At 46.0% G+C, this 24,188-nt stretch overlaps 1 protein-coding gene across 3 annotated transcripts in view; it reads left to right on the top strand.

The window, feature by feature from the left end:
* Positions 1-87: 87 nt before the first annotated feature.
* The window catches only part of CACNA1C (calcium voltage-gated channel subunit alpha1 C), a 646,718-nt gene continuing 622,617 nt past the window's right edge, over positions 88-24,188 (top strand). For all 3 annotated transcript variants that reach the window (XM_057319003.1, XM_057319002.1, XM_057319004.1), the window contains exon 1: positions 88-779. In XM_057319003.1, the coding sequence (XP_057174986.1) occupies positions 731-779 (49 nt within the window). In that variant the 5' untranslated portion in view covers positions 88-730. The remainder of the gene's footprint in view (positions 780-24,188) is intronic.

The raw sequence follows: 24,188 nt of genomic DNA, 5'->3' as shown, positions 1-24,188 counted from the left end.
GTTCAGCGCGTCTGCCTCCAGCGCGCCGGGCGGGCGGGCGGGCGGGCGCGGGCAGGGGAGGGCGCGGGCGCGGCGCGGCGCGGCGGGGCTGGGCTGGGCGGCAGTGAGCGCGGCGCTCTCTCGCGCGCCCGGTGTCTCCCTCTCCCTGCCTCTGCAGAAACAGCTCCCTGCCAGAACGGCGCTCGGCGCGGCGCGGCCCGGAGCGGCGGCGGCGCCTCTTCCTGCCTGCTCGCCCTCAGGAGTTGCTGGATCTTTTTGACAGAGAAAAGCCGACAGGGGCCTCGGGGAGGACTCGCCACGAGCGGGCAGAGACGTTTCAGTCCCCTGCTGGCCCGGGCGGACCCCTCTCTCCCCCGTCCGGGGGTCCGCCGCTCCCCCACTCCCCTCCTTTCCGCCTCTTCTCGCTCTGCCTCTCTCCATTTATTTTTTCAAATGGTGTAGCCGCCAGAGGTGCGGTGCTAAATTCTTGGAAGGGGCCCGGATGTACTGAGGATGCATTACAATTTCACAAAAGGAGGCAGTAGTGGAAAGGAGCAGTTTTTGGTGTTTGATGCAATAATGGGAATCAGGTAATCATCAGAAGGGAAGAAGAAATACTGCAGATCCACGGCTTCCTTGAATTTTGCACGAAAGCCGACCTCGGAGGAGGGATTAATCCAGACCCGCTTGGGGGTGTTTTGCCATTTCTTCCTCTTCGTGGCTTCTTCTCCTTTTAAAACAATTTTGGTCCATGGTCAATGAGAACACGAGGATGTACATTCCAGAGGAAAATCATCAAGGTAAGGCTGGACCCCGCCGCCTCGCCGGGGCTCCAGCCCGGTCTCCCCGCCCTCTCCACCCCTCTCCCACTCTCCCCCGCGCGCTCCCCGCGGTCCCCGGGCCGGTCCCTGCGGAGTTGCCCCGGGCTGCGTCCGCGAGGGGCGCCCGGCGGCGGGGCGCCTCCGTCTCGCCGGAGCGGCCGGGAGCCCGGCGGGACCCGGGCCGGAGCCGCCCGCGAGCCGGAGCGGAAAATTCCCGCCCCTCCCCCTCCCCGTGCCCGGCTTCTCCAGAGCATGTGTTTCCTATGAATTTCCAGGCGAGGGGGAAAAGTTCCCCAAGTGTCTGCTCTGCCTCGCTTTCTCGCCTTTGCCTGGAAAGCCCAACTGCCCGGTCAGCGGCGCGGGGGGTGGGGGGGAGGGGACGAGGGGGCGCCGGCGCCGCCGAGCCCCGCGGGCTGGGGTCCCTCCTCTCGCTCGGGGCGCGGCTGGGAGCGCGCGCGCGCGCACCCCGCCCCAGGTCGGCCTCGCGCCCCGGGCCGCCGCCGGGCATCCCGCTTGCTGCCGGGCGCCCCCTCTCCCCCGTAGCGCGCTCCAGGTGGCGGGTGGGGGGCCCGGGATGCAGATGTGAGTCTCGGCGCCTCTCTCCCTCTTTCCCGTTTCCCTTGCTCCCTCTGTCTCGCTTCCCCTCTCCCGGCTCCCTTTCTCCTCTCTCCTGGCTCCCTTTCTCCTCTCTCCCTCCCTCTTTCCCTGGGTCTCCCTCTCCCCATCTCCCTCTCTCCCTCGGCTTACCTACACCCACCCACCTCTCTACTGCCATTGACCCCAAGTGCCCCCACACCCCGTGTATTCTGATTCGCACCCACATGTGGGCTAGCACCTGAGGATGTAAGCAGTTAGAATTCGGGCGGTGTGTGGGCTTTGCTTTTTCATGTTTTAAGGCAATAATGAAAGGGTGTGCCGAGCTCACGCGGCTCCACACTATTGCCCAGTGTTTTCCCAGCATCTCCATCCTTGGCATCAAGTGTCACCAGCTCCCCCGAGTGAGGGGGAAAGGCTTTCAGGTAACTCCCCACTTCTTGGAAACTTTCTCCCTCCCCCCTCCCCCCATATTAACAAGTTATTATGTTTGGGCATTGCTCAGCAGCTCAGGTTATGATGGAGTGTGGAGGGATGGTCTTGCTGGAGTGTGGCAGCCTCCAGCTTCTTCTCTGTCTTGTTTCCATGGCTTTCTCTGTCTCTTTTGGGTGTAGTCTTCCCTTTTTCTCGCCCAGTTTCCCAAGCCTCCCTGTTTACACTCTTCCTTTCAATTGCGTCCTCCTGAATACCTGTCGCTGTTAGTCCTGCTACTTCGTGGGGTACTTGAAGTGATTCTCTGAGGACCCCAGCCTGGTGGAGTGGTAGCCTCCATGTCTCTTCTTTCCAGTCTCCTCCTCCTTCTGCCCCCATCTCCACCATTTGGGGACAGAGCCCCTGTCCTTTAGAGCTACCTGCCTGGTCTCTGTCCATCCTGAAACTGATTTTGGGGCTAGCTGTCCCTCTGCTTTCCAGCTGGGGTGGCAGTGTGGGGGTTTTGATCCTTCGGTAGAAAGAATTTTGTCAAGGGCCATGGGTTCTAGGGTGAGCCAGGGCTTTGTCGTAAGGGCAGCTTCTGTCCCTGCATTTCTCTATGCCATGACCCCATCCATCACCTGTTCCCCTGTCCCTTCCTAGCAGGTGGAGCAGTGGATGCTCTAGGAGGTTGAGGATGAGAGACACAAAGGAAAGGGTGATATTTGTGAAGAGTGAGGATGGATGTCTCCCCTCCAGGTTCTCAACTCAGTGTGAGCAGCCTCGAAGAGGGGATCTCAGTAGTATTGTCCTTACTGTCACTAACAATGGCAGTATACCGTGGTAAGAATTATTATTCACATAATGATAATTTTTACCAGGTCCCTTCTTAGTGCGGGAGAAACCCCTCTTAGCCCCTTTCCTTTCTTTTGCCCCTTTGTGCCCCGGCCTCCCCCTCCCCCCACCCCACAGAAATGCAGGGAGCAGACGTTAAAAGTAGGAGCACTGACCCTGGAGAGGTTTGTGAGAAAGATGGAGGGACAGGAGGGAGTGAGCGGTGGCCGGGAGCTCTGCCTTTCCAGCAACATGCCAACAAACACTATGGCAACCTGAATTCCAGTTCTCTCCCTTGAAGCTGCAGTGATTATATAATTCACAGGAGCAATTTTGCCTCCATTCCTGGATGCGGTTCTCAGGTGAAAGAGCACCAGGATCCCTGTCTCCCCTCCATTTCCCATCCCCCTTCCCTCGGTCGCTGGCATTGCCCAGGGTTTTTTGCGGGGAGGAGAGATGGAGGGTGATGGAGGTAGAGAAGGCAGACCTGGAAAACAGGAATATTTACAAGGAAGGGGTTGCTGTGGTTTAATAACCGAAGGGGTGATGAAACATAATTGGGGGTTAGAGTTTCAGGAGAGAGAGAAGAGAAGCCAAATGATGATTACCTCAGATCAGTGATGGTGATGAACCAAAGAGTGGAGAACCGAAAAAGTTGTCAGTGCGGGGCTTTACATTCTTCTCTTCCTGACAAATATGAAGGCACTAAATGCATTGACCCTTTCTCCCCAGCTTTTTGGTGTTGGTGGTGGTGTTGGTGGTGGTGTGTGTGTGTTGAGGGTTGGGGTGTGGAGATCAGTGATCAGGGCACTGGAATAGCCTGAAGGTTCACTGAAGGACTGGCTTTTGACACTGGGTTTCAGGCTGGGAGTGGCTCATGTGGGTCTCGCCTCACCTCTAGTGCCCTATCTGCTCTGGTCCCACGCCAACCTCCCACTTTTCTGGGCTGATTTTCCATTGCAGGCTCCAGCTAGCAAATGAGTTTCTTAATAGTCAACCATTTAGCAAATAAAACATCAGAATGTCCCTTATCTGCTGGAGACAAGGCAGAGGGGAGAAACATGTGTTCTGGGAGTGGAAGACACACTGTGCTTTTCTTTTAACTACTTAGCAATACAGCAGAATAGTAATCATCATAATAAAGTAATAATAATAATAGTGATCACAGTTAACTCTCTTTACAAATGGTCATACAACAATGTCGCTTGCACCTCAGCTTGCGCAGGTTATAGAAAGTGTGACATTAGCTTTTCTTTCTCTGGATGCTGCATGGAGGAAACCAGAGGACAAGGGCTATTAAGGCTCTAAATATCACTCCCAGTATTGCTCTGATACTTTCCAGTGTATCAGAAAAATGTGTAATAGACTATATCACAAGAACCAATTATTCATGATTTCCACAGAGCACACACTAAAAGTATTTAAATGTGTGTGTGATTGTGTGTGCGTGTGCATGCGCACGCACACACACACATGCACACACTGAATAAGGAGAATATATTTTAGATTACATAAAAGATTAATGCACTTTGGGGACCCAGCAATTTGTAGAGAGGAATATTGATAATGAAGTCCCCTGAGACTGTTTGGACATTTCTACCTCATATGAGTGGAAAATTGTTCTCTACAGGTAGATGTTATAGGTATAGTACTTTGCAAATGAAATGGTGAGCCGTTAGCCCCTTCGGCCATCTCTCAGAGTCTTGGTGATGACTTGAACTCTTACTGCAATATTTTCTTTGACTTAAAACTGCCCTAGGTGGGTTCTTCTATATATCTAAGACCTTGGACTTACACTGAAGCACGCTGAATGGGGATTTCGAGGTCCTGCTGATCCTTGATCCTTGTATCCTCACTTCTAGCACCAGTCCCCGCTCATTCCAGGCCCCTAATACATGACTGTATGAAGGGACGCCTGCATGAACGAATGAACCGCAGTCGCAGGAAGATCTAAAGTGGATGTGCTTTCTGCCTCTCCCAGTAGGTGGCGCTCCAGGGCTTAGGAGTCAGGAAAGGGGCACTCCCATTGGGTTTGGGGAGGAAGGCTATTGGGAGGGTTTGGAGAGGATTTCTTGTGTGCTGTGACTCTTTGGTTATGCCCACACCTGTCCTAGTTCAGAGAACCCCAAAGACCAGTGTGTGTTCCCATGCCACCACACACATACCAGAGGACCCCCAGTGTGACTGAGTCCCTCAGTGACCTTGCCACCCTCTGGTAATGCAAACCTACTTTGGATTTCTCCCGCTCTTGCACACTCTTACCTCTGACTTCTGTTTACCTCTAGCACAGACAACATCCTACTGAACCTTGAGGGAGACTGTTGGGCGATTAGCCGAACTTGTTATGGCCGTATATTAATTTTCTCCCTGATTTACCATGGATGGTTTAGTAACCAGAGGGGCCAGTAGTTTCCAAGCCCAGTGGAGCATGAGGTGACCAGAAATTTGGGATTTGGAAACCCTAGCCTCTAGGGTTCCAAAGCTTGCCGGCTCAAAGGGAAGAAGACGTTTTCCTAACTTTATTAGGGAAAAAAAAACACAAAAACAACTGGGTACACTTCACAGCTGATTTCTGTTTATGAGTCTAGCTGGGCTCCTGCTGGGTAATGGCAGAAAAGCTCCCGAGACCCAGGTTAGGCAGTAACTGAGATTTGTTCTAATTTTCAGTGATGTTTTCCAGATCCTGGTGTTTTCCAGCCCTTCCTTCACTTGGCTTTCTTAGTTGTTGTGGCAAACTCTCTGAGGTTTGAGGAACCCTTGCCACCGTGTTAAGAAGGGGTGAATGAGTGCCCCATAGTGTCTTCTTCCTTTTCAGTAATTCCTGTTGCCTGGTGAGGCAGCCATTTGCCAGGTGGTAGTGACAGGTCAGCCAGGGTCATCCCCAAGCCTCCTTGCCGGACTCTGAAATCAGTGCTCAGCATTCAAAAGCCAGAGACAATTTTATTTTCCAACACAGACTAAAGAAAGCGGATAGATTGTTTGGGGAAACACCTGAAGACTTAACAACAAGACAAATCAGAAAAATAATCATGCTGGTTTAGTCTGTTTTGAGAGCCCATCCTCAGTGTTGCCTCAGTTAATGGTGGGCACTGTGGAGGAGAGCAGAAGACTGATGAAAGAAAAAAGGCATGGGGAATTGTTTTGCAAAATATCAGGTGCTAAATATTTAGCACCATGAGTGCTAAACATTCTGATAATGAAACAACACTCCAAGCCATGACTGTCATTATTAAAATAATTTAGTAAACACCTGTTTACATGTACCTCAAGGTTGGATACTGTATAAAACAAGTAAAAGTGACAGGATCCCTCTGGGAAAATGGAATGATTTTCAGTACTGTTTCAAAGCCAGACCTGTAGACTTTAACCGAACCGTGGCAGAAAAAGCAAAATGGAGGGCTGAAGCAATGAATATGATTGTTGGAACCTAAAGGCCAGGTACCACGGGAGAGGCCTTCTTTGTGTCTTAATTTCCAGATGGGGCGCTTATGTGTTCAAGACGAGGCTTTACTGACCCAATGGAGATGCACGCCCAGAACCTTGAAGCAGCCCTTGCTTCTTTCCCTCTATGGCTTAGAAGACCTTGGAGACAGCTGCTCGTGGCAAGAAGGGAACCGAAGTGCAGTCTCAGGTTCCCAGGAGCCTAGGGACCCCTGAGAGCCTCGCTGCAGTTCTAGCCTGTGCGCTGTGTGGGTGAAAGCCCAGGAGGGCCTCCTAAAGAAGCAGAGTTGTGAAATGGCTGGGAGCTTCAGGGAGCCAGGCTGGCGGGAGAAGCACACAGGAAGAGGCCCAGATGACTGGGGGGTGTCGGGGTGTGGGAATTTGGGGAACACGGTTGCTAACTTGTGGAAGTGAATTAAATTCAAGTGGCGATTTAAGGGACGTAAGGAGAACACTTTGGGCCTGGAGCTCAGGAGTCAAAGAGAGATGGAAATAGGCCCTTCCTTACTTCCCCAGAGACCAAGGGAATGAAAAGAGTAGTAAATCTGGCTTGGAGCAGAGGATGAGGAAAGGTTGGGTTGACTGGCAAGAATCCAGAACCCTTTAGTTCCTCCCCTTCCAAGAACCCCAAACCATTGCTCTCCATAACATGTTCACTTAAAAACGTCTTCTGGCTCCATGTGTGTGTGTGTGTGTGTGTGTGTGTGTGTGTGTGTAAGTGCACGCTTGTGTGAGAGAGACAGAGAGACGGTGGGGAGGGGATGGTTCTAGATTCATGAACTTTGAAGCACTTGTCAAACAGACATAGAATAAATGTAATGTCTCTTTGGGAATTTACTTTCTAGGATCAGAGCATTTTAAGGAACTTTTAGACAAACTCTGTTTCCAGTTGAGAAAACAGAGGCTCCCGAAGAGAGAGTCACTCAGGCAGGGATGTGACAGAGAACAAGGTCTTCAGGCTCTTTTTGCTCCTGTTTTCTCATGACCACACTTGGCATGTGTTAAAACCCATAAGAGGGCATTGCTTAGTATTTCTAGTAAAATTTTGCTTACTAAACCTTTCAACCTCCCCCTATTCTACCCCTTTCCAGTCCTGCCTTTGTACTGGTGTAAGATCATTTCTGAGATGCTAGACGTGGAAGCAGAGTGGGGGTATCTGTCATTGGAAGGGTTTAAAAATAATTGCTCAGACCGTAGAGTAAAAGTTCATACACGTCCACGAGGAGCTCCAACAAAATTCAGATCACTATGCTGTCTGCAGACGAATATAGCTCTGAGCTGTTTTTATTTGCTTGCTCCCTTTCTGTCCCACTCTAGGCTCATTTCAGCCCCTGAGAGGGAGCAGAGTGATGAGAGGGGAGGCTGTGCTGTATGACTCCCTTTGGTGAACTGTTGGCAGTTCTTTGTGGACCAGCCAGCTTTGCGGTTGGTCAGCGCAGGGACACACATTAACTGCAGGGTAGAGACCATGGCACATTTGGGTTGCAGCTGGCCAGAGGACAGGCTGCCATGGACTCCACCTGAGTTGAAAGAACAAGAGCTTCTCCATGCTTCCGTGTCGGGGTCGGTCTCCTAGGACCCCTGTCCCTCTTCCCAGGAGATATTTAAATAAGGAGCAGCGGTTTAAATTCAGCCCATGGAAAGGAGTTCATCTAGGACCTGCCTTTTGCTCCCATAATCCTCGAAGCACTTGTTGGCTGCCTTGTTTGATGCTCGTATACATGGAAAACTGGAAGGCCTTTGAGGCTGGCTTGGTTTCTAGCTCTAAGGCAGAGGCATGGGCTAGACTCCCCCTTAGAGATGTGGCCTTTGAGATCGCTGGAGGAAACCACCCTTTCAGAACATAGTGTTGTGATAATCTCATGAAATATTCGTGCTGCCAATTTGCCAAGGGGGGGTTCTTTTAATACACTTGGCTACACTTGGTATTGCCTGCTTGAACCTAGCTAAAAAGAAAATAAAATAATCTTGTATCCTATCCTTTAGAGAACCACGCCAAAATCCAGACATTAAATGAATGTTCTCCCCATATAGCCTGTGGGCAGAAACGTTGGCTTGATTACTCAATTAAGCTGTGTTTACTTTGTGACCATTGTGTCATGTTCAGTCACTTACATTGTTTGTGTCCTTCCAAAATAATCCATGTTGGGCTGAAAGCTTTCAAAGATGTTAGTTAGCAAAAGTAAGAAAAATAAATAAAAATAAATAAGGGTACAGCTAGAAAAATGACCAGGGTCACATTCTTTGACTTGCTCTTTTTCTCTGAGAGTATTGAAGGAATCAAGCCTTACATTTTTTCATCTATAAAATGGAGATAAGAATCCTTAGCCAGTCCGCTTCACGGGGCAGCTGTGAGGCTCTGGATGGGAGAATGAGTGTAAATCACTGTGTGGATATCAGTCATTCCTATCAGAAGGCAGACCACTAGGGTTTGAAAAAGCAGGGCCATGAAACAACTTTCAAAGTGTTTCAGACAACTTTGTGGGTGCTGTTGGGTGACTGACATGATTCAGAATTTCAAGGATGGAAATGAGTCTGAGATGGTCTGGCTGATACCAGAATAATCAAGGAAGTGAAAAATCAGTCCAGATAGGCCTGGTATTTTGGTGTTCTTCACAACTGTTGCCCAGTGCGAGGCCAGTAGGATGCCAGGACTGGGGGACCATCTGGACTGCTGTTTCCAACCAGAGAGTCAGGACCTGGGGACGCAAGGCTCCCCTTAGGCCCAGTGGCTGTCTGCCTGCCACACCGTCATCTTCTTCCACCCACGGCACAAGGCTCCCTGCCTTCAGCCTAAGGTCCAAAGCCAAACTGGTCGGAAGTCCTTTGATGGTCCAAATATCTGGAAATAGGGCCACTGAGAGCAGGAAGGACACCACCTGGGCAAACAAACATCCCCTTGCTTTCCGGCATGAATTCCCCAAACCTAAACACAACTCCTCAGTACAGAAGGACAGAGTGCCTGGAAAAGAAAACTTTGCTTCAAATGTAAACCTTGGCTTTGGGGAAAAAAAAGCACAACAATTAATTTTTTATATATAGTAAAAGTGCTGGAGGTTTGTAGATAAAGAGAGGGACTAGTTCCATACAGCACTGAGACACATCACAATAAGAAAGGGCTTTAATTTCACATCTTAAGATTAGCTTTTATTTTCCTAAGGCAAAAATAATCTCATCATTAAAAAGTGTGCTGGAAAATTTGCATTTAAGTTTGCACATTGCACCCCACACTGTGCCCCCTCTCTCTCCCAGCCTCAGGTCCTATGATCTGTGGAGTCATCCATGCTTTCATTTTTATTTTAAAAAATCAGCTATATTGAACTATAACTTCTTCCTTTTTATATTTTGAGAATGGGGCAGGAGTGATAACTGCCACTTAATGCCTAGTGTGTCTCTAGCAATGTTCTTTGGGCTTCATGCGCTTAGTATCGTTTTGTCCTTCCATCAGTCCTGTGGAGCAGGTACTGATATTTTCCAGATAAGGAAACCGAGGACCAAGGATCTTGTGTGTTGTGGCCAAGATCACCCAGACAGTATTGGAGCTGGGCACTAAATCCAGGTCTGTTAGACTTTCAAAGCATTTGTTCTTTCTTTCTCCATATGGGGAAGAAGAGAAAGAACTCACTATCCATCCATTTTGGGAAAAACTACCTTGGGCTAGCCTCATAGAACTTTGCCTGGATTTGCTATGTGGAAACTCTGGCTTTGGCTGGTCATGGCAAGTGGAGAAGCAGCTGAAGACTTGTTCTCCTCTGGTGGCTGCTGTGTGGTCCCTCAGCATGCCCCTCCTCATAATCCCCTTCTTTAGCTATTCATTTGTGCCCATGGTTTTTGGCTGGGCCCTCTTTGGTTCTTCAGATCCCTCTGTAGACCTTAATGGAAGACCTAGACTACTCAGTCTTGGCTTTGGGATGACCACTTCTTGGTGTGGCCTCACTTTACCACCCACTCTTAGTAATTCCCTCCTGGTAAATAGACAGTCTCCTTACTCAAACAAGATTCTGAGGAGTTCAGGGGACCATCCTTGCAAGCTGAGTTCCCTGAACTTCATGCATTATACATTTGTTTATTTATTTTTAAATAACATCTTTGTGGAGCTATAATTCACATGCCATGAAATTCACCCTTTAAAGTATACGACTCAGTGGTATTTAGTATTTTTACAGAGTTGTGCAGGCGTCACCACTGTGTAATTCCTGCACATTTCATCACCCAAAGAGAAACCCCCACCCACTGGCAGTCATTCTTCATCTCCTCCTCCCTTCAGCCCCTGGCTATCATGCCTTTACTTTCTGTCTGTATGGATTTTTCATGCATTATTGTGAGCAATAATAATTCTATAATTGGAGCTCATCTGTGTGGTCTAGCGGTTGGCAGCACATCTCACGCATTTCAGAGGTAGGTATGTCGTGACAATCTGTATGATAGATGATTCAGTTAAAAGGAAGCATGAGATTAGTTACGGACTTGGGTGTCATTTGGAGGTGAGATTAAGCACTTTCAGTTACGGAAAGAATGGTTTTAAGATTTATTTCTTTTAACTGTCTCACTAAAGCTAAGTCTACAAGTCACAGCTACTGAGAGTTGAAGAAGATGTGAATGATAACCTTTACAATTTTTTTTAGTGTAGTAAAATACATGTAACGAAATTTGCCATTGTAACCATTCTCAAGTATTACAGTTCAGTGGCATTAATTTACAGTGTTGTACAACGTGGCCACTACCTACTTAGAAAACTTTTTCATCGCTCCAAACAGAAACTAACTGCAAAGCAATAACTCCCCATTCTTCCCTCTCCCCAGCCTCTGGTAACATCTGATCTACTTTCTGTCTCTATGAATGTGCCTGTTGTACATATCTCAATATCTACAATAGGTCCTTGTATTTGGCCTTTTGTGCCCGGCTTATTTCACTGAGTGTGTTTTCAGGGTTCACCCATGTTGTAGTGGGTGTCAGAACTTCCTTCCTTTGCATCACTGAATAATACTCCATTGTAAGAATATACCTTATTTTGTTTATTGATTCATCAGTGGATGGACACTTGGGTTCTGCATACACCCTGGCTCTGGTGAATAATGCTGCGGTGGACCTTGGGATACATGTATCTGCTTGAATCCTCGTTTTCAGTTCTTCTGGGCATATACCTAGGAGGACATTGCTGGGTTTGAATTTATGACTTTTTAGCTCTAAGAGCCTGTCTTCCAGTGTGGCTCCCCATGTTTGAATCCTGTGCAGAGACGAATACAGTATTAGGAAGTTCCATTGTGTCAGTAATGAGAATCAAGTGTTTTCTCTGGGCTCCCAGTGCCTATATCAGAAATTTGACTCCAATTAGGTGTTTAACAATCTAGCAGCTGCCTTTTGATGCTGCCTCCATTCCAAAAAAATAATGAAGGTCTCTAGATCCAGTTCAGCGTTTACCTCCTTGCTGACTGGGCTTTGTGACTTGACAGGAAATGGGTGTTTGGCAAGACAAAGCTATTTCGTCTGTCTGTCTCTGTCTCTCCTTCTGCCTGTTTGTCTAGTCCAGGGGCACCCACGCCTGTGGAGAGCAGGATCCAGTCTGACAACCATGAGGACCCTGGGAGAGGTTGCCTCCCCCTACTGTGTGGTTGGGCTGCGTGCTCCTCGGTGGCTGCTGTGCGTCTGCCCTGGTGGAAGGGCAGTGTGGCTTTGTTGATGGGGTCTCTGTCTCCCTGCTTTGGAGCTGCCTCAGAGGAAAGCCATGTTCCAGGGCTCTTGGTTATGCCTCACAACATTTGAAGTCTAGGCAAGGGAAGAAAAAAGTGTGATGGAAGAGAAACGGGAGAGAATCAGGAAAAGAGGGAGGTGAGTAAGGGAGAAGGGACTGGATAAGCAAGGGGAAATTTTTAACACTTGATGGGTCTGTGTTGGGAATTAATGGTCCAATTAATGATCAGGACACTTCTTTCCAATCTTGGGGTGGCTTTTTTTTTTTTTTTTTGGTAATTGTTTTACCTAAAAGTCATAATATCACCTTACATTTTGATTGTGTAAAATACCTTTTAAGTGCTTTTCATGTCTACTACTTTAGCCATTCTTCAAAAAAAAAAAATCCATTGAAGTCATGGGGCAAGTGTTATTATTCCCAGTTTTTCAGATAAAGAAAGGTGGACTCAGAGAATTTGAACAATTTGCCTTGTTAGGGAAGGAAAAAAAAACTCATCAGTTTTATTTTTTTTTGAGAGAATATTGTATGTTAGACTTTGAGCCTGTGCATCTTTTTGTCCCATACCAAGCTCTCTGATTGGTGGGTTCAGCCTGGCCATAAATGTGTGTGTGTGTGTGTGTGTGTGTGTGTGTGTGTGTATCCTTCTCAGATTAGCAGAGTTCAGTATGCTAAGACAAAGATGCAGGTCACTTTGAAGACCAATACACTTGGTTTAATCCAACTATGAGCACATTCTTCCCTTGTAGGCTCTGCCTTCACATCCCCTCCCTGGTCCTGCTTACAGGTGTGTTTTGGCCACTGTCCAGAGCTAAAATGTTGTATAGTGTTTCTCCAAAGTCAAAGCCTCTGCTGTCATGTCTGGGTGGCCAGGTCAGCCTGGGGTTCCAAGCTCCACTCCAAGGGGATTACAGTCACTCAGATCTCATATTTGGTCTGCAGTGGATAGGATCTTGTGGCTCTGTTTTTCAGTTATTTAATAGGCAAAAATTTTGACCTATGTCCAGCTGTCTGAAAGATCAGGAGATAAGAAGCCTTTTCCTAAGATAAGTTGACTGTGAAATGTCCCTGAAATGGGCTGTCTCATCCCAATTGCAATGAAAATAATTTCAAGTTGTTTTTTTTCCCCTTTCCAGAATTTGGATGGTTGGTCATTCACAGAAAGTTATGAGCATCTGTTATCTGTAAGGCAGTTTGCTCTTGGGATCTCTAGATTCAGGGAGACCTTCAAGATTACAGGCTCTCAACTATCCCTTCCTTTAGGGAGTATATAGTCTAGTAGGAGGTAAGATACACATCCACGTTCACAGATACAACTATAAAATGCAAGGCAGAATATGTTTGATGTTACAGGGAGGTAAAGATGAAAAGCTTATGGGTGTAAAGAAGGAGGATGACACAGTTAGATGGAATAAGTGGAGAAAGCATATATAAAGATGATAACAAAGCTGTATCTTGAAGGGTGGACATAAATGGGGTAGAGAGGAAGGGCGTACATTCCCAACAGAAAGAATGGCACAGTCAATAATATGTTGAGAGGCATATACATTGGATTTTAAAGGAGGAGTGAGTTGAATTGGATTAGAGCACAGGTTAGATACGGGAAGAAGTGAGAGAACGTTGGGATGGCAGGAAAGGGATAATGTGTCAGGCCTTGTGTCAGGCTGAAGAGCTTGCATCCCATTTGGTAGGCAGTGGAGGGCCAGGTATGTTTGAGTGAGGAATGGTGTGGTAAGAGCTGCTCTTCCAGAAGATTAGGGAGGCGGTGGGGGGGGGGTAAAGGATGAGGTGCGGGTGCTAAGACTGCAGGCAGGGTACAGTTCTGAAGCCATAGTTCAGGCATGAGAGGGAAGAAGGGCTATTCTTAACAAAAGCCAGAGGCTAACGGAACCCCTTGCTGTTGTCTAGGTGGGAAGGGTAGAGGGTGGATTTGGAGGGTAAATGGAAGATACCCAGCATATGTGCAGAATTAGAGTTAATTTAGGGGTGATATTTAAAGCTGTGGAAATGGATGAAATTATTAGGGAGAGGGAACAGAGAGAAGAAAATGGTGAAGGAGCTGAAGATGAAGCCCTTACATTCAAAGGACAAGAAGGGGATGCAATGGAGCAGAGGAACTGAGAAAATCTTACTAGATTTGATGATTTGGGTGTCAGCAGTGGACTTTGAGAACAGGCTCAGAGTGATCACTGTGTAGTCAAGGAGACTACACAGTGCTGAGTCATGGCAGGGTGCGATGGGAGGCACATGTGGACCACTCAAGAGTTCTGACTGTGAAGGAGAAAAGAAGATATGGATTTGTTGGCACATGAGAGGCTGGACACAGAAGAGGGGGCTGTTGATGAAGCAGATCTGGAAGAAGGCTGTAGGCAGTGGGGTGAGGGGCAGGAGCGGGAGGTTTAACCCCAGCTAAGGAGGTACAACTCAGAGGTAGACCAAAAGTAAGCAGAGGATGAGAAATATAGTGTGATGGTGGGGGGAACTGAAAAAGGAGATATTATGGGTGTCCGGGATGGCTGTGCTGGAGCCTGAGACAGATGAGGGCAGCTGTAGTATAGTCTGAGTTTGAAGACAGCAGAGATATCAGTGAGGGTTCCTAAGTCTCAGAGGGAATATGCTTGAGGTCAGGAAGCATGAGTTAGGGGCCAGCAGTGATCAGCAGTTTTAGAGAAAGGTTCCCCAGATCTGAGTTTGCTAAAGTGAGGTAGGCACTAACTAGGTCAAGGGGGCAGTGAAGTTAGAGCTGGTGTGGGAGAACAGTGGTGGCTGCCTAGGACAGTCGAGGTGGCATGGAGGTCCTAGGACACCTAATTTTAATAGGATTCATGAATCTGAATCCTCTAGCTTTCCTCTGTTCACATAGATTATTCATCAAAATAGCTGGTTGGCCACTTGAATACTGAATGGATGTAAAAGGAGCAGGTGGACTTTCTTTGGGGAACATAAGAACAGGAAGAAGATGGTGAGCCTGGCTGGTGGGAATGATGGCAGCATAAGGGTAGGTAGAGGGTGGTGGACTAAGGAGTGTGTGTGTATGTGTGTGTGTGTGTGCACACGTGTGTGAGTATGTGTGTGGAAGGGTAGGTGAATGGAGATAAAATTTACTGAAGCTTTCACAATTTGGCTTCCTGAGAACCTTCTGGGCACTGACACCAAAGCAGAGAGCCTTTCTCTGAGACCTGAGGTTCTAGAGACCTGAGGTCATGTTCAAGACAAGGATGGAAGGAAGCAGGTGACATTAGGATTGGTGTAGAGGTGGACATCAAACATCAGGTTGTCACAGACCATCTTGGGCATCATGGACAAGGAGCTTGTACTGCTGATCTCAGTCATGGCTCAACAGTGGATAGGAGTGTTCTGGATGATTCAGATGAGAAGTGCCAGCCTAAGGGTGATTACCTAGAGAATGACTTGCCTGCATGTTGTTCCCACTCCAGTCTTCTCGTGTTCCCTATCCACACCAAACAAGCTTCCCAGCCTGATATTGGTTCTCTGGAGAATTGGTTAGTCTTTGTGGAGTGTTAAGATGATTTTTATCATTATAATTATATAAGAATATCAAATTCCTGAGAACAGAACATTTTATTATTTTTTCTTTATCCCCTCCCTCTCATAACCTCACAACAAAAATGTTACAAACCACTGGAAACTCTGGTTGGATCCAATTTGAGCTTTGCAATGCCTAGATTTGCCTGCAATCAAGAAAAATATGATATCCTGAATATTTAATGAAAGGACGTAAGTTTTTGGTGCCAAGAACATTAATACTCTTTGAATGCCATGGAAATATGCTCTGCTGGGTAGTGCTTGGTCCAAGAAAGAGTTAATGATCAGAAGATACCCTCAGGCTCTATCCCAGTCCTTGTCAAGGGTACAGGGACTCTAGTAAGAGGTCTGGCAGGCATCATCTGTGGACTGGAAAACTTTGCCCAGAGGCAGTGGGAGGGGCAGTGGCTGCAAAGGCCTGGTGATTTGAGTAGGGGAAGCTAGGCCCCTGCACTTCCACTCGGATTCTCTGCACTGACCACCACAGTGAAATGTATAGACAGTCCAGTGGTCCCAAGTCCTGCCCTTTTTCTCTAACTCCCTGCACCATCCCACTTCTTCACTAGACCTGACCATAGTGTGGGATAGCCCCAGGGACAGGGGTGAAGCCTTTACCGGGAAGCCCATTTTTTCCTGCCTTTCTTAGCCAGGGAAGTGGTACCAGTTGCCTATCTGCCTCTCCAGAAACCTCTGGGAACTGGCCTGACCAGTCCTGTGGCCACTGTTTCACCCGGGCTAGCCTCATCTGGAAAACCTATTTGCTGAGTTTGGCCTTATTCTGGAGAACCTCAAGGTGGCACTGACCCCACCTTGATCTCTTGCTGGATCTGGGTGGCAAGACTTTGGGATTTTCCCTTTTCCACCTCAGGAAAACCTGGGCGAATGCACCCTTTTTATCTGAGGGATCAGTTGTGGAATGGTCTGGGTCTAGATGGACAGGTTTCCTCAATGCCTGTTGCGCTTTCCAGACAACTGATCCTAAGACATTTCCTTAGAGTTTGACTTGACTAAACTAGAATGAAGGAGAAAAGAAGATCCTGAAGAAGAAACTAACCATAAAAAAATGTTCTCAAGTTGGATGAAGGAAGGGAATAGGCCTGGTGTCCCTGAGAGGTAGGCATAGCTCTTCTTAGAAATGTCCACAGATAGCACAGATAGTCACATTTATGCACACTTGGCCCAGGGACAGGCACACATCATTGCCTCCTGAGGAGTTACAATTAGGTCGTGGTCCATTTGAAGGAGAGAGGATAAAATGGCAATAAAGGTCATCTAACTTGTGTTTTTCAGGCCCAGAAGTAGATGAACAGAAATTCTAAACCAAAGACTCTTAAGCAAATGTTCCTTTAACATGTGGGGGCCAAATACTTGCAAGTTTTTTGACAAGGATATCCATGTGGTGTGTGTATGTGTGTATGTGCATGCGTGTGTGAGAGAGAAGAGGCAGAGGGGAGGAGAGAGTGGTGTGCCTTCATTTGAAATCTCTGAAAGATACCATGTTGTCACAAGGCGCAGGCGTATCTGGGCCCAAGGAGACCTGTGTTTAGATGGACTTCAACCTCTTGCTTTGGAACTTTGGTTCCATCATTTAACTTCCCTATGTCTGAGGATCTGCATCTGTTTCCACCCTGACTCTCCCTCCCCCATTAAGAATCCATTTATTCTTGGGGTGCCTGGGTGGCTCAGTCAGTTAAGCATCTGCCTTTGGCTCAGGTCATGATCTCTGGGTCCTGGGATCAAATCCCGAATGGGGGTCCCTGCTCAGTGGGAAGTCTGCTTCTCCCTCTGCCCCTGCCCCCTGCTCATGCTCTCTCTCTCAAATAAATTAATAAAATCTTTTTTTTAAAAAAGAATCCATTTATTCTTTTAGCCTCATTGATAATGACAATTACTTGAATATTTCATGGGATTGAAGTACAGCAGGAGAAAACTTTTTACATCTAATTGTTTATGTACTGTCAGGTGCAGAGGGAAATTGTTGTGTAGGCTCAAATGCATAAGGAATATTTCTGAGCCAGGTTTTCTCTAAGAAAGAATGTCTTGGGGTGGTGAAGGAAGAATGTAAGGCAACCTTGCTCTGTGACTTCAAAAATAGTACCAGAGAGAAAGGACTTTGGGCTTTAAAGGCACGGAGACGTCCTTTGTTTCCTTGGCCTTGAGAGGGGCTCTGGAATTGGGGATGCTGTATTTTACATACTGTAGATGTGACAAAGAATTCAAACCTGCTCCCAAGGAAGTCTTTGTGAGGGAGCTCTATTTCATTTTCGCTCTCTTCCTTTCTCCTAGGTTTCTTTCCTTAGTACGAAAGCACATATTTTGTAGTTCTTTCAGCAGTGGTCTATGGTGGTAGATTTCAAACCTCTTCAGTCTTTGTTTTTTCTTTTTTTTTTCTTTTGAGTTCACTCATGAATAATGTCAGGTACAAAATTCTGTGTTAGCAGTTCTATTCCTTCAGCAATTTGTGGACATTCCATTTTCTTCCGGACTCTCTTGTTGCTGAAGAAAAGTCTGCTGTAAGTCTGAATCACTCTTCTGACTTTAAAAAAGATACTCTTTGCCTTTAGTGTTACGCAGTTTTACAATGTTGCTTGAGACTTGGTGGGATGTCAGTCTACAGATTGATATCATTCTCCAGTCTGGAAAATTCTCAGTCATTTTCAGATATTGCCTCTCTCCTGGTCTTTCTGTTTTATTCTTCTGTACATTTTCTCTTAAATGCACTTTTGTATCTTATATTTCATTATCCCTCTTTGTTACATTCTGGGGAATTTCTTCAGCTCTATCATCCAATTCATCAGTTTTTTCTTCATTTCTATATAAACTGCTGTTTAACCTTTATTTTTAAAAAGATTTATTTATTTATTTGAGAGAGAGAGCTGGGGGAGGGGAAGAGAAAGAGGGAGAGAATCCTTAAGCAGACTCCCCGCTGAGCAGGGAGCCTGACATGGAGCTTGATCCCAGCACCCTGAGATCATGACCTGAGCTGAAAGCAAGAATTGGATGCTTAACTGACTGAGTCACCCAGGTGCCTCTGTTTAACGTTTAAATGCATTTTTATTTTTAATGGCTATTTTATTTCTAAAAGTTCTGTTATGTTCTCTCTCAAATTTTTTGTTTTTTTTCATAGCGTATTTTTTTCCTTTTGGTTTCTATTTGATATTTTAGATTGTTAAAATAATCTAAAAATATATAAATATTATGAATATTACATAGAGTTTATAAATATAAAATGTTTATAGTCTATTTAAAATTATTTTATCTACTTCAGCGCTTGGGAAATGATTATCCTGTTTCTTGTATCTACTGACTTTCACTGGTGGTGGATCATTTCCTTTTGTGGCATATAAATTTTGAGTGTGAGTCCATCTTCTTTGTGAATGTCTTTCCCATGAGGTGCTAAGCACCCTGTGTTACGGAGCTCTTGCAGTAGTGCTGTTTTGCATTTGCTGCCAGTGGGTAATGCTGGTGGTTTCAGTGGTCCAGAAACAGGTTTTGATATTTGCTTCTTGGCTTGAAGTGCCCACAGCATACTGGTGCTTTAATTATCATGAGAAAAAAATGTTCAGACCCAGAATCTCAGTCAAAGATAAGTGGAATATGTATATGTAATGAAGTGACTCATACAAACAGGAAACATTTTAATTTTTCTACCATTGCTGCATTCAGACCCTCTCAGTTGGATCTCCCTTCCCTGTTCTTTCACATTCTCTCAGGCCTGTCTTTGCTTTCCACTCACATTCAGTTATTAGAATAGTCTCATTTCAATAATTAGGACTCATGTTGTAAATATTTAAAAAGTCCATAGACTACTTCAGGCCTTACCCATGGGTTTCAGATTTGTATGGAGAGGAGTGTCATGACCTACTTTTTCCCCCTTCTTCTTCTAGTTCTTCCATTTCTCCCCTACTTCTGAGTTTCTAGGATTAGGACAGAGGAGAGGGACTTAGAGGAAGTAGGGCTGAAGTCTCTCCCTTGGTGCTTCTTGGTGTTTCTTGCCTGACATTGGCTGGCCGTCATGTTCTCTGTTATGGTAGTCATCTCAACACTGGCTCTTTCTTAGGGCATTTTTGTGGGTTCTTTGATGGTCCCTATGGAGTCCTTTATACCACACAGTTCCCTGATGTGGGTGATGTGGTATCTCCCAGACCTCTTGTGAATCTCACAGCCTCTTTATGCTGAGGCAGCCTTCTTGGGTGAGTCTTTTACAGTGGCTTGAATCCAGCCAATTCATGTCATGTCGATGTCATAAACTCAGCCCAGTAAAGGCTGTTGTATTTAGTTGAAGTTCAGAGTTACAGGCTGCTTCCTATTATTGCCCTTTCTCCTTACCTTGTCTGCATAACTGCTCCAGTTCTCCTGGAGAATTCTTGAAGCAGGAAGCAGGCCCTGTCCCTTGGGTTTTGTGTACACCCTACGGACTCTAAAAGACATGGGTCAGTGTTTTCCCGAGAGTAGCCCTCTGCTCTGGTACACTGGGGTAGGCGCATGGGTCCTGTCCCTTAGTAGGCATCAGACTGGGGGGTGACAGGCTGGTCTCTTTTTATCACAGGCACTCCAGTCTTAAGAGATGCTCCTCTTGGTACTCAGTTCCCTTGGCTTCAGGGGAGGTTTGGAGAAGCTCACTCCACCACAGCCCACACCTTGCTAACTCCAGGACTCTAGTTTCTAGTGCTCTGCTTGTATAGGCTGTATGGGGTGTAAAGGGGAGGGTCAAAAGAGGAGTTTGAGCACCTCTTTATTTTGCAACAAAGTATCTATCCAGTGCCTTTGTTGTTTGAAGGGTACTTCTCATTGATTGTTCTTAGGTTTGGGGCTTCAACTGGAATTCGGAGACAACAGGAGAAGTACCAGTCAGCATCTCCTTGTCTCTTCCTCGGGAGGGTGGGAAGAGATTTTAGACTGGATTTTTTTTATAGGGGAGCAGTTTTTCCAGGTTCTTGGCTTTTTGCCAAGGCCTCAGTTTCCACTCTTGACTTTGTGGGGTCACCTAGCTGTGTCTCCTGCCATGTAGATGGTAAAGCCCCAGCTGTGGCCTGCAGCCTCCAGACCCATCACAGCTGTGGTGCCTTGGCGTGTTACTCAGCTTTAAGTTCTCTCTTCCTTCCTGGGACTAAGGAATCCCCTTTCTTTGTGCCCGCTGATAATGTCCAGCATTTCTCTGCATTGTCAAAATGGTGAATTTGGTTTAAGTTTGGCCTGACTTATTGCCAGAACTGGAAATTTGCATCTGTGTTTTATAGACCACTACTAATAATTCTACTTCCATCACAAAGATGTGAGGGCAAATGAAATCATGGATGTGGACATGCTTGGAAAGTTTTGACCCATTTATGAGGAAGGGATTATTATAAATATACCTCTGCCTGGTTTGTTAAATCATTCTCCCTTGAGTTGGTCCTTTAATAAAACTATATTTATAAGCAAAACTGTCAGAAACCAAAGTGACATGATAATATTTAATAGTTTACCTCCTTTAAGTATCACCTCCCATTTATGACACCTAATGATTTCCAGCCTGCCCTTTGGGACTTACTCAGGTAGAGTATTTTAAACTTTCTGGATGCCAGTCCATTATTTCTTCTTTTTAATATCATAAAGTATAAGAGGCATATATTAAGTATGCATTAAATATATGTTTAGTACATTAGGTATCTGTTAGGTATATTAGGTATATACTAGATAGATCAAGCGGACTCATTCGGCTTTCTTCACTTAGGGAACAAAAGACAGGTCAACCTATCAATCATCAATCATCAATCAGTCAATTAATGTTAAGTGCTTGCTCTGAGTTTGGCACTATAATAGCCACCTGGCAGAGGGCATAAACAGGCACAACCAATTTTGACAGCCATGTATGAACTGTCTAGCAGATACCAGATAGACACAGCCCTCGATGTATTGAGGAATAAAACAGATGGGCATCTGCCCTCTTGGAGCTTACAATGGAGCCACTGGCTGAATTGTGTTAGGATTTCTCAGAGGTGGCAACGTGGTACAGTGTTGTAACCATACTTGTTTGGTAAGCAAGTGGATCCTTCAGACTCTGGAAGTCTTGTTCAGTTTTTGTTTTTGTTTTTGTTTTTTTACAGAGCTCTAGTATACAGACTGATACCATAATCCCATCAGGGATACATTAAAACAAAACAAAACAAAAGCCTAGTCCAGGAGTTAAGCAACTTTTGGTATAAAGGGGTCAAACATAGTACGAAAGATGATTTTATGGGGTTTAGTTGCGATCTCTGTGCCATGGAGGTTTATCTCTGGTTGCCATCTCCCCTTTCAGTGCTCTTTCCATTGCACATCACTCTAAGGCATCCAGAACTCTTTGCTTTTTCCTTCTCCTTCCCTCTGTCAAAACACACTCATAGAAAAAGGGCTTGGATAGAGTCGTGCGGCACTGTCCTTGTTCATCCTGGCTGTCGTGGGTGTGTCTTGGGTGAGCTCTGCTGTCCCTGGAGTCCAACTTCATCCAGAGGGTGGAGGGGAATGGTTTTTTCAAAGATGCAGTGAAGAGCTGCTCCAGAAGGAATAGGGCCACGAGGACCTGCGCAGAGGGAGACTGGAATCAACTATTTCTATTTTTCTATAATTGAAGTCATTTTTATATCCTTTCTGAAGTATTAGCATGTCCAGCCTTTTGTCTAATTAGGAAGTGAAAGATTTTGTCTCTTTTGCAGGAATTCTAGACATCAGCAAATTAAGTTTAGGAGGAATTAGTAAGACTAAAATCATTCCCTAGGTGATTTACTGAGCCTCTGGTTTCAGATTAAATCAGGTAAAGGATGTAGCTATGACAACAAATAGTTTTCAGAGCCTGTGCCTGTTCAGGACTGGTTATGGCTGCCTGGACTGCCATGTGTTGAAGAGGAGTCTAACTGTTGCCCAAGCTGGAGGGGGAAAAGAGTGCAACGATTGATTAGTGATGTCTGCCACAGCCTTAGGATGGAGGGAAGGCGTATAGCCCACCTACTCTTTTGGCTATTCCTGGTAGAGATGGACAGATGCTTAGGTTGTATTTTAATAGCCAGCTGATTCAGTCACTTTTGTCAAACAAATAGTTGAACAACAATGACAAAAAAAATCCGTTGAAATATGTGTTTGGTATAATGAAGAAAGAAAAGAAAAAACTTACCCATCTTATAAACTCTGTTTTTCATTTTTTATTCAGGTAGGTTGGTAAATCATAGACAAATTTTGAAGGGTGAATTAAATGTGAGAGCTTCTAATTTCTGGTTTAACTTTCCTGGAGGAGTCACTAGATAGTACTTTATGATTTTATTATTCTGTCTTTCTAAATATTTTTCAAAGCATTTTGCACATATTATCTCATTTTATTCTCACTTGATCCTGGTGACAGATTTGTTTCTAGTGCATAGATGGGGAAACTGGTGCTCAGAGATGATCTGACTTGCCACAGGTGGTCATGAGCAGTTGAGGGGTTGGCCTTGATCCCTGGCCCCCTTCATCTGTACCATAAAATTCTGTGACCCCCAAGAGATTTCTACCTAGCTGATTATTGTTGATATGCTCTCTCAGGGACAGGAGATTGTGTGCTGGGGCAGTGACTCAAAATAGCGTCTATTCCCTGCTTAAGAGGTTGTCCTGTCAGCAGTAGGCTGATGAACTAGACCCCACTGCTTCAGTAAAATACTTTGGGATTTATAGGATGGAAAATTTTGTTTGGAAATGAAAATAGCCCATAGTCATTTGTACCCTGAAGTTGTCAGCTGATGCTGTCTGAGTCACCCCTCACCGTCTTCTGGCACCCTTGGGGGGCCTCCTTGTGGCCTACCTAGAGTGGTCTGAGCGTGGCCATATTTGGCTTTCTAGAGCTTGTTGGCTTTGGAAGTGCCTTTCAACCTGCCAACACCCAAGTGGGGACCCGGATCAAGTCATGCATTTAAATGGCCAGGCAGCAGAGAGAGCTCAAGTGGAGACATCCAAGGGATGTGGGGCCATTTACTTAACATAAATCAGCTCTCTGAGCGTGAGTGTCTTAATGCATTCCTTCAGTTATAAACAGTTTAGCGTCATGACAGCCAACATCTTCTCACCCCTGCTTTCCCTAGCCCAGACCTCCGTTTGGATTGTTTCTGCAACCAGGACTTTGATGATTGCAAGGGATGGTAAGGAGGCCCTTCTGAAGAATAATAAGCTATTGTTTATCAGAACCTTCCTCCTGGAGTGTTGGCACTCAGTGGGTGCAGGCAGTCTCCCTCTGCCCTCGCTCATGGTTCCCAGTGGGCGCTTTGCTGCATGTGTCACAGAATCTCATTTAATCCTCATTTCCCATTTATGAGGTAGGGACTCCTGTTATATCAGTTTCACAGAGAAGAAAACCGAAGTTCCAAGAGCCTAAGTAATTTACCTAAGGTGTCACAGCTGGTAAGTGGTAGAGCTGGAATTTGAACCTGGGCAGCCTGTTTTGTGAGCCCTTGGTCTTAAAAAGTCCTGCCATGATTATCTTCTTTCTTTTCTAATTTGGATAGTTTATTGTTGGGTTCTTGAGATTTTTCTTGGTAGCTTAAATAGCAACCTGCATGCTGGTAGAACGAGCCTGGGGATCTGCTCAGACCTCCCCTAGCAGAAGCAAAAATCGGGTTAAGAATGTGTGTTGTCTCGAAAGTGGTGGCAGAAATAAGGGGCTTGTCCAAACCTCAGATTTAGGAGAACAGAGCCAGGGTGCGAGAGTCTTGGTTTGTGCCCCATTCTAGGTTTCTCCCGGGAGCGGATGTGCCAGGCCTTGTGCTTGAGAGTCTGTTTGTACCCGCAGAGCACTAACAGGCAGGGAATCCATTTTGATATAAACAGGGGTTGGTATATTTAGAAAGAATCTCTAGGGACTGTCGTATGTGTTTATCTGCATGCTCAGA

Source organism: Ursus arctos, unplaced genomic scaffold (genome assembly GCF_023065955.2).
Source record: "Ursus arctos isolate Adak ecotype North America unplaced genomic scaffold, UrsArc2.0 scaffold_26, whole genome shotgun sequence".
Classification (NCBI taxonomy): Eukaryota; Metazoa; Chordata; class Mammalia; order Carnivora; family Ursidae; genus Ursus; species Ursus arctos.
The sequence above is the reverse complement of the archived record's forward strand: the minus strand, read 5'-3'. Positions and strand labels throughout refer to the sequence as shown.